General features: G+C 35.3%; 1 protein-coding gene across 1 annotated transcript; it reads right to left on the bottom strand.

The window, feature by feature from the left end:
- Positions 1 to 3,885: 3,885 nt before the first annotated feature.
- si:cabz01074944.1 (SLAM family member 5) lies at positions 3,886 to 10,207 on the bottom strand. Its single transcript, XM_048185382.1, has 8 exons — positions 10,189 to 10,207; positions 9,228 to 9,340; positions 7,931 to 8,245; positions 6,873 to 7,127; positions 4,795 to 4,914; positions 4,641 to 4,705; positions 4,363 to 4,437; positions 3,886 to 4,074 (listed from the first exon to the last, which is right to left on the bottom strand). The coding sequence occupies exons 2-8, from the start codon at positions 9,289 to 9,291 to the stop codon at positions 3,988 to 3,990; spliced, it is 981 nt and encodes a 326-aa protein (XP_048041339.1). The 5' UTR covers positions 9,292 to 9,340; positions 10,189 to 10,207; the 3' UTR covers positions 3,886 to 3,987.
- Between the last annotated feature and the right edge of the window lie 404 nt (positions 10,208 to 10,611).

The following is a 10,611-nucleotide window of genomic DNA, read 5'->3' as shown; positions in this document are numbered from 1 at the left end:
AACAATATTATTTTGGATACAAACACAAAAGGTACAAGACTATGATCTTAATGGCTTTAGTGAGGGAAAGAACTACAATCCCATGAAGCAATGCAAACACCATAATCAAATGAAAAATGGAGAATTATAAAACTGGTGCTTCAGGGGAGCAGGCAGAGTTAGGCTGAATCCCAAATGGCACACTAAACCCTCATGGTCTTCCTCTGAGTCCGCACTTTCATGACGCAAGCACCCTTCTGAAACCTAAAATGATGAATGGGACACCCTACGGTCTCTGGACTTGCGCACACGGCAGCCATTAAGTCCACAAGGCCGAAAGTGCAAAGAAGTGTGCCATTAGGGATTCAGCCTTAAGCTCTTCTGCCGCATTTTACTTGTTTCGAGTCTGATTGGTGGAATTTTCTGTGCAGCATCATGGGTAATTATGATTATTTTAAAAATACACTGAAATAATGCAGCCTATAGCGCCTTCAACAGAGGCAAATACTATCGATTAACAACCTTGTAGCCCACAGTAAGGCTGTCTTTCAATGGTGTAATGAGTTTTTACTTCCGGAACCGACTTTTGTACTCTATTAGCATTGATGGAACCCTTTCCATTCCTCAAAATCTGCTTTACAGTGGAAATCTGTTCTTTAGATTTTTTTGATGTTTAAAAAATGGTTCTTTTAAAAAGGTACTAGCAGTTGAAATGGGTGCTGAATTCCAATTCAAAAGAGTTATTTTCCCTGTCCCCCGCCTCCACGGACTCGACACTAGCATGGGTTACCAGATTGAGGACACACAACAGGAACAACTGCAATTGACAATGGAAAGTGATGAACCTTACACTGCAAGTTGTTCAGCTAATGTATCTGCATTTTAAGAGCTATTTAGATGGATGCCAAGGCTTTTTAGGTTGGGTAGAATCTGTGATCTCTGACCCAATTTATTTGCTGATTTCCATGGATGCATTATGCATTGTTTTCTGCCAAATGGCAACCCCGTGTGTCGAAATACTATTGGGTAAACTGGGTGGAATCACACCGACCAAAACAAAAACAGACATTCCGACACGGAACACACATTTCAAAGTAGAATAACTGTCCGTAACACCGATTTTCGGAGAAACAAGTATGTTAACTTAGCATGTTTCCTAAATATTTGCAAAGATATTATTGGATTTTTTTTATGTCTTAGTAAGAATTACATACAGCACCTTTAAGAACCGTTCAATGGAAGGTTATTTGAGGAAGCAAAACTGCTTCTTCCAAGGCATCGCTATGAAAACCTTTTGGAACCTTATTTTTAAGACTGCATTTTAAGCAATTAAGTGACCATTCTGTAAATATCTGACAGTTAATTCTACAATGATTCTACATTGTATCTTCAACCTGACTCTTTGCTTTGCATCTTAAGAGAGCAGGCAGCTGATTGATACTTGAACCAGATGATGACATTTAAATCTTTCTCCTAAACCAAGGACACAGAAAGGATCCTGCTGAGCAGCTAACTGGATCAATTACAATATTTCAAATGCCATGAAATACCATCAACACATGCAGAAACAAACAATACTAGAATTGTAGAAATGACAACTGTCGAGTGTGAAGATATGATCTGTTATTTTAAGGAAAAAAAACTTCAAAAATAAAGCACTACTGAGTCACGTCAAAAAAATCATTCACACATCTGTGAGGTTTGATGATTTCAATCCGTTTTGTCTTTGATCTTAATATTATTGCTTTACATATGATTGTAATGCCTATCAATAGCTGAAAACTAACCAAATTAGAGTATTTATCATATTTAGAAAAGGCAGAAAGTCTTTGCTTATGGTGAGCTTGCAACTTTATTATATGAAAGAAAAGTGAATGAAATTCCACTGTAAGTTAAATTAATTAGATATTACATATAATTTGGTAGTAAAACAAAGTGTTGCACATTTTATTGGTGCAAATATGAGTAGGGTATATGTATTTTGTACAACATTTGCAACTGCTTTATCACTTAATTAGAAGCACCACAATTTTAAAATTGTGTCATCTGTTAGTTACATAGCAACTACTGAACAGACATTTAGAAGTTTATTTTAAAATGCAAAGTATTGGAAATAAAAAAGCTCTGTAAACGGTGTCCCATCGGGTAATCAAAAGTTCTTTACACACTTGTGGTCTTTACGCCTTACACTAAATATATGCACAATATTAGCTTATGCATTATATTTACTTTAACTGTTAGTAATGTCTTAATTATTTAATTTAATTTAATTTAATTTAATTATTTATTTCAGAAATATTTTGGAGTTATAATTTTACAATTACAATATTTACAAGTTAATACAAAACCTGCCTTGTGTGCAATTTACATGTTTTTTTTTATTTTTTTTTTATTTGAGTTATTATTATATCTCAAAATAAATGGCAAATTAATTTAATATAGTTTGGGCTCTGTTGTTAATTGTAACCTTTAATAGTATAGTAAGATGCAAGAAAGTGCTCCCTTTATATACTTTAGAGCATTAGCTGAGATTTTTCTTCTATCCTTAAGAAATGTTAATTATAACTGAATATATTTAAAGAGAGAGACATAATTTGTTCAATAAACCACTGTGTAAAAAAAGAAAAAAAAATAAGAAATTTTATGTTTAGTTGTCTCCCCTTTGCTGTATGGAACCTGTACCAAAATGCGACTTTCAATACCGAGGTACGTACTGAACCGTCATGTTTGTGTACCATTACACCCCTAACACATACCATTCAAAAGTTTGGGATCAAAAATATTTTTTGAAAGGAATAGTATTATTCAGTAAGGACATATTAAATGGGTAAAAAGGCATTTATATTGTAAAAGAGTACTAATTCAAATAAAAGCTGTTCTTTTGAACTTTTTGTTCATTTAAGAATCCTGAAAAATAAAATGTAGCAGTTTTCACAAAAATAGGAAGAAGCGCAATTGTTTTCAACATTGATAATAATCAGACATGTTTCTTGAGCAGCAAATCAGCATTAATGCATTTATTTCGAATGATTTTTGAAGGATCATGTCATGCGACACTAGCTCTATGTTTCCAAAATTGAAATACCACATAAAGCATTTTCGAATAAATCAGCGTTTCCATCACAGGTGTTCAAGCGAACAAAAAGTGTCACTTCCTGGGAAACTGTCAAAATATATCTGTAATGAAAGTTTCTGCAATCGGGGAAGAAATTATGGCTGTTTTTTCCTCCATCATAAATGACTTGCGTCTCAGAGTGGCAGACGCAATGCAATTAATGCTGTCATGCAGCTGGAATGTAATCGGGAGGGAATTAAACCAAATCATTTCTAATGACAGATTTTGGCTCAGATGTTTCAGAATAACTAAACCAGCATTTGAGATGCTGTGATGCAAATGGTCTGCTGGTTATTCCAGTTATCCAATCACATCATCTGTTTAGGCAAAGTCACCTGAGTTTTTTGTTGCGCATCAAGGGATTTATTTGGTAAATGTGTTTCCATTGTAGTTTATGTGCATAAAAAAAGGTGGTTGGAAACTGAAGACTGGAGTAATGATGCTTTGATCACAGAATAAATTACTTTAACATATATCATTACAATAGAAAAATTTTAAATTTTAATATTTCACAATTACAGTTTTTGCTGTATTGTTGAGCATGAGAGACTTCTTTCAAAAACATTAAAAAAAAAAATCATACTGACCCCAAACTTTTGAATAGTAGTGTGTACAATGTATAATGTAATATTGTGGCCCAGACAGCAACATAGTGTGGCCAGATCCGGTCCACATCTGGTACATGTGGATTACACATGTGGGCCGGATCTGTTGCTGTCAGGGGGTGCATTGTGAACTATGCTTTTTACAGAGACAAGTATCCTTCATACAAAAAGTGTTTCAACATGAAATATTTAACACAGTACGTTTAATGTGAGACACATATGGGAGAATGGTTAACCAAATCCAGAGATGACGAAACAATACATGAACTGTCTGTCTGTCTGTCTCACTCACAGGACTTCCTGGTAAGGGGAGGAAGTGTTGGCGCTGACCGCAGGGTGACGCTGATAGTTGATTTTGTCATACAGGGTTTGAGGCTGCAGAGGGAGTAAGAGAGTGACATTACAACAGATTCCAAAGAAATGCTTTGCAACAGTGCAGTCAACTTCTCTAAACATGCAGCGAAGCTCTTCGTGATTACCATATTTGTTTTGTCTACTGTTGGTTTTTGCATGATGCTCTAAGCTAATTCAAAAAACAACATGAATCTATTATGTTGTAAAGCAATTTTTTTTTATTTTGCCAGTAAATATTATGAACCCATTTTATGAGCAAAAAAGATGACAACAATATTAGATGCATTCATGATGCATGCAAGCACTCACCAAGTTTTGTGTGACTTTCATGTCGTCCACCGTTTCATAAATGGACATCCCGTTTACAACACTTCCAGGTCGTTTCTGTAATATAGGCCTAGATTAAATCTTATTAGCTGCTGAAAGTATATCCTCATTTCTATGCCATTTCTATGGTTTGTGTGCATGTAAAATAGATGTGCCTAGCATGTAGTGTCCTAAAAAAGTCATTTAAAATCATCGTGCACATCCACAGGAACCTGAAAAGGCGGATATCTAATTCATAAGGGCAGAAATGAGATGCTCACCTTTGCAATGCCATCAGTGTTCACGTCTTCATAGACTGTAATACCCCCTTCACTTTCTCCTTGTCCTGAAAGTGTGTGAAAACATCTGTGAGACCATGAATAAAATGCTATAAAACTTGTTCTGTGTGTGCATTTTCACAATTGTTCAACACACCTGTTTGCTTCCTCCACCTGCAGCACGCGGCAACGGTTCCACTGAATATGACAATAACGACGATACTGACGCCTACTGCAATCAGTAAATACATCTGAGGAAAACCGGCATTACCTGAAACTGTAAAATCAATACCACCAAAATTAAGATATAACAGTTATTCCAAAACATCCATGATGAGATCATCAGATAATTATTTAAAAAATCTGCAAATAATCTGTGACAGCATTTTCTGCAGTGTTCTCACTGTAAACACTTTCTATTTTTCCTTTTGGCTTTGATGCTTTTAAAATATCAGATTCAATGTTGAATGTTTCCTGGTGGTCTTTATTTGATTGATTTATTTATTTATTTTTAAGTTTAAAATTTTAATCATATAATTGGAACACTTTACACTACGGTTCCATTATTTACCGTCAACTAACAGTCAACAAGAAATACATTTTTGTTACAGTGTTCATTAATATTTGTTAACATTAGTTAAAAACACAACTCTTCATTGTAAGTCCATTAATGTTAACTGATACAACTTTTGATTTTAATAATACAGGCACAGTACATTAATGTAATGTCAGGAAGACTTTGGACTCCAATGTCGGTCTGACGTTAAATTTTGGTTGAAAATGAAAATCAGGTTGATATCTAAACCCAATGTTTGTTTAACGTCAAGCTTCAATGTCAGACAGATGTAAAAATCTTGGTTGGAATAAACACCACACTGTAGTTAAAAAAAACAAAAACAAAAAAAACTGAAATAACAAAGACCATCAACTTAAGTAACAAGTTTAGGGTGTGAAAAAGAGATGAGCAGAAACACAAGAACTACAACAGTCTTCCGGCCACAGCCTGAAATGAAATCAACTATAGATAAAAGACGATTAAATCTCTCAAGATCTCAGCAGAGGATTAAACATCTCCACAAACAGCATTACCAGCTTCACTTATTACTAACCAGTTTGACTTTATTTCTGTCATAAATGCACAAAACGTAACTGAGAATCAATAACTCAGAAAAGATGTTGTTTTATTGAAAATAATAGTTTTGGTATCACCATTATGGCAATCAGTGTTTGCTTTAGTCAGGCTCTTGACCCTTGACTTTTTAATGTTAGTTTTTCTCTGGCTGCTGTAACTGTTTGTTTGTTTGTTATGGCAAAATTAAGAGAAAATATGATCAAATGATACTTGATAAATATATAATCATCATATAGTGGTCTGATTCACTGATATCTTTCAGAGTCTAATTTAAAGATGTTATTCATTTCACACTATTGATTGTAAGTCTGTGATTCAACAGCATAAGATCCAGCAGTGTTTTAATCAGATGATCTGAAGAATTTTTAAAAAAGACATTGTACACTAAACATGTTTAACTCCTGAGTCATTTAGAGAAAAAGAATCAGTGTATGAATCTCAACAGTGACATGCTTCATGCTGCAACATGTTCTGGGAGCAATAGATGGTTTATGTATGATACACCCAGAATGCATTGCAACATGAAGCATGTCACAGTTACTGAGATTCAGTATTCTTGATGTCTCTGTTACGAAAACAGACCACTACATGATTATATCATAAACATCAACAAGTAGCCAACATCATCTGATCACATTTTCTCTTGCTGTTCTTACCATAACAAACAGTTACAGCAGCCAGAGAAAAACTAATGTTCAAAAGTCAAGTTTATAGTCTTTTTTACAGTGTGGCATTTACTTCAATCAAAAATGCCCAACACTGGAGTTTGATGTAAAGACTACGTTAGGTTTTTACATTAAATCAATATGAATTTTCAACCAAAATTTGACATCTGCCCAACAGTGGAGCTTGACATCAATAAATGCTGCATTTAGACGTCAACCATGATTTTCATTTTCAAACAAAATTTGATGTCTGTCCGACGCTGGAGTTCACGTCATAGTGCCTGCTGGGAAGATTAATAAATGCTTTCAAAGTTATTTATTTATTATTTCATGTTTACTAATGTAGTTAACTAATGTTAACAAATGGAACCTTACTGTGAAGTGTTACTACGACTATACTGAGAATTTAAGCTATTCAATATTTTAACAGTCCTGTACCAGATAGCTCTTTGCACACTACAGTCTCAGTAGTATGCTTGATGCTGACGGTGTTGTTGGCGGTGCAGTTGAGTGTAGCACTCTCTGCTGGAGGGAGGCTGATATTCAGGTTCGGTCCAATGTTGACCGGATCGCCGCTCCAGCTGTAGGAGGGATTCGGATCGCCGGATGCCTGACACCGAAGATGAAACATGCAGATGTTTCCTGACAGCAGCCAGGAATCACTGAGCTCAATCTGTACATCTCTGATTAGATCTGTAGGAGAATAATATGCATAAGTTAATTATATTTACATTTTGAAAACAAAGGTTCTTTTTTGGCGTCATTGGTTCATCGATGAATTTTTTACATCCATTGAACTTTACATTGTACATTTTATATATATATATATAGAAAAAAAATCTTCAAATTATTAAAATGTTCTTTACACTAATAATAAAAAAAGTTTCTTTTAAGAACTGTTCACTGGAAGATTCTTCTATGACATCACTGTGAAAATTCACTTTTGGAATCATTATTTTTAAGGGTATACTGTTTCCTTCATAAAGGAACAATTTAACTTCAATTTAACAGGGTTAGTTCACCCAAAAATGAAAATTCTGTCATTAATTACTCACCCTTAACCATAAGACTACTGATGTGTGAGTTGATGGATATTTGATGAATATTTATATGTGAATAAAAGCCTAAATTCAATCTGTTCATCATATAAAGTGATCATGTCTCTTCAGAAAATTTGGACTAACCACTCAAATTCATATGGATTAGTTTTACAATCTCTTTATAAACACTTTACGAACAAAGTCAGTTGCGTGGCTGTCTGTGGAGGGACAGAAAGCTCTCAGACTTCATCAAAAAGATCTACATTTGTGTTCAGAAGATGAACGAAAGTATTAAGGGTTTGGAACGACATGAGGGTGAGTAATTAATGACAGATTTGTCATTTTTGGGTTAACTAACTTATTAAGGTGAATGGCTATGTACTTATTTAACTTAAGTTCTTGAATGTTTACAACCTAACAGCATTGACTGGATACATATAAAGTAATTATACTCACCATGCACATGTAGCTGAATTAATTCTGTTGGATATTGAACAGAGCTTGTTTTTGCAACAATAGAGAAGGTTCCAGAATCCTGAAGTTCCAGGTCTTTCACTGTTATACCAATATTGTCCTCATTCATCTTTAACCTTTCATGAAATTGAGATTTCAGCTTTTTGATCTTATTTGTTTCATACTCAGCAAAGTCATTCTCATTATATTTCCACTTTACTTCAAGATCTTCTTTTGAGAAATTAGCAATTAAATCCAGCGAGTCTCCGACAGCTTTGTGCACCTGTTGAGGTGGATGTACTGGATCAGTACATGACCCTAGAATACACAACAAACAACTTTGGTTACATAATTATTATAAAATCATGTCATGTTTAAACCATCCAAAAGAACTTCACAGCATTTGAGTTGAGAGTTTTCTGTCAGCACAGACCATCTCACACTTCTCACTAATTCACTCTTATCTTCTTGAGAACGGCACCACAGCACAGTCAGGCTAAAGAATAACTTTATTTCCACCAGATATCTGAATTTCAGACTAGTGCATGCCCTATAATGGTTTACAATGCATATTTGCACAATGACTCCTGATCTGTGTCTGTATTTTCAGCTCATCAACCCCGTGACCATCCGTGCTCTGCAAAGGAAGTGTTTCACACCTCCTTCTCTGCCCACCACACTGCACTCTTGCTCTTTTATTTTATTTATTTACACTGCACCACATCACCACAACAGCAGCCTATTGTTTAATAAATGTTGCACATTTGAAATACTATTTTTCTTCCATAGCACTGAATGACAAGTGAAATTAAAACCCTGAAATAACATACTTTTTTAAATCATTAATACTGGTTGCAACAGAATAACGGTCTGATACATTTGGCCACATTATCTAAAGATAAGGCTTGAGGTTTCCTGAGCTGAACTTTTCTCTTTTCTCACAGATGAAACATGGATAAGACTTAAACATAACATGCATGATCTTTTGCCTCAAAAATAAAGGTAAAAATACATTTCAATTTAAATATAACCATTTTAAACATGCACTGCATTAAACATATTTAGTTACATATTTAATAAACATTTAATGTAATTTACTTCAAGTTACTATGTCACACACACACACGAACGAACGTATACAAACTCATAAATATACATCTACATATATGTAACCAAGATGTGCCTGTATATATGGAACCAAGAGCAGTTTTTCAGATGTAGCCTATATTAATTCCCGATACATACCAAATACAAATAAGGTCTTACAACCTTTAACTAAGATGTTTTTAAAGGTACTCACCCTGAAGAAAGAAAACCAGTAGAACTCCTAAAATGGAGCACCAAGACTTTTGAAAGATGTTCATGTCCGGACGTTTAGACGACAGACTGAGGCATCTGAGACCGCAGATATCGCTAAACAGAAGAGAGAAGACGACTTCCTTTCACCGACTGCTTCGAGTATCTCAGTTTGTGTACATTTGCCCACTCTTCTGTGGCCTTTCTGACACTAACAAGTGTCTAACACTAACAAGTGTCTAACACAAATAACCAACACACAAACAGACCTTTGAGAGACGCCTCCTGAAAGATGCGCTTGAGGTTAAGGGGCTTTCTGGTCTCTAATTCGGTTTGCACCTCCCACCATGTTTAGTGCAAGAGCACAACAGTTTCATTATCCAGCACTGTTGCAGGACATGGATATGGAGATGGAGAGTTTAGATGCGTGTTACTGTAACGTAAGTGAACAAAAGTACTGGCACCTCATCAGGGAGCGAAAGTGAAGTGAAATTCCAGTCGGAATAAGGAAGTCAACTTAAAAAAGAGACTCTCTACTCTCTAAGTGCTTAGCGTCCCTGTATATCTGTTTGCGTATACAGAAAGCTTGCTTATGTCAGTGAAAGAATATTAGTTTGCACATGACGAGATACATCAAGCTGGTGAACCACAAAGTAACCTTAACCACACCATTGATACATGCCAGAGATAATCGTCTTGTCATTTCGCAGCATCTCACGTCTTTCCCAAACGAGAAGGCATACAAAATGTACATTTGTTCAATCCATATGAGCAAAGACGCAAACGTTGTTGTTTACACATCAGAATAAATAATTTTAGGTAGTGCAGGACATTACAGAGCAGCTAAACAGAGGAAGTGAAACTCACATCGACAGAGGTTTTAGTTCTAATGGAAAGTATTACTCAGATCATGGTCACAGCAGAAGAGTTGGGCTCTGTCAGGAAAACTTACTTAGGCTACTTACTGGAAACAGGTTTCAGCACAAAAACCTGAAAATTACAAGACATTGAAGACATTACAACACACTGAGCAGTTCATTCTAACTGTCCATTCAGGCTTTAGTTCATAAAGAATTAAACTACCAATAGGCCTACTTCAAGAAAGAAGCGTGCACCTGATGTGGCCACTGCGCCATCTTGTGATTTGATAATGTACAACATCATTCAGCAGTTAACAGAAGTACAAAGTAGGCCTAGGACTCGCTGCAGCATGAGGTGGACATCCAACTCCGCCCACAGAACGTCAGAAGCCACGCCCGTGATGGGAAGTTCGGATTATTGACTGTTTACTTTGAATCTCGTTCATACAAATGAACGCATCTTTTTTTCAAGTAATTTCGTTAATTTCAGCAGAATATAATCAAAATGTTACATGATAATAGCCAAAT

This window comes from Megalobrama amblycephala, linkage group LG3 (assembly GCF_018812025.1).
Source record: "Megalobrama amblycephala isolate DHTTF-2021 linkage group LG3, ASM1881202v1, whole genome shotgun sequence".
NCBI classification, from domain to species: Eukaryota; Metazoa; Chordata; class Actinopteri; order Cypriniformes; family Xenocyprididae; genus Megalobrama; species Megalobrama amblycephala.
The sequence above is the reverse complement of the archived record's forward strand: the minus strand, read 5'-3'. Positions and strand labels throughout refer to the sequence as shown.

What these genes read in the sequence shown, in the direction of transcription:
- si:cabz01074944.1 (XM_048185382.1), bottom strand. Translation starts at nt 9,291, where the DNA reads ATGAACATCTTTCAAAAGTCTTGGTGCTCCATTTTAGGAGTTCTACTG. An exon ending in ACTGGTTTTCTTTCTTCAGG is followed by an intron (nt 8,246 to 9,227) that starts GTGAGTACCTTT and finishes TGTGTATTCTAG; the next exon opens with GGTCATGTACTGATCCAGTA. An exon ending in CAGGTGGAGGAAGCAAACAG is followed by an intron (nt 4,706 to 4,794) that starts GTGTGTTGAACA and finishes ACACACTTTCAG; the next exon opens with GACAAGGAGAAAGTGAAGGG.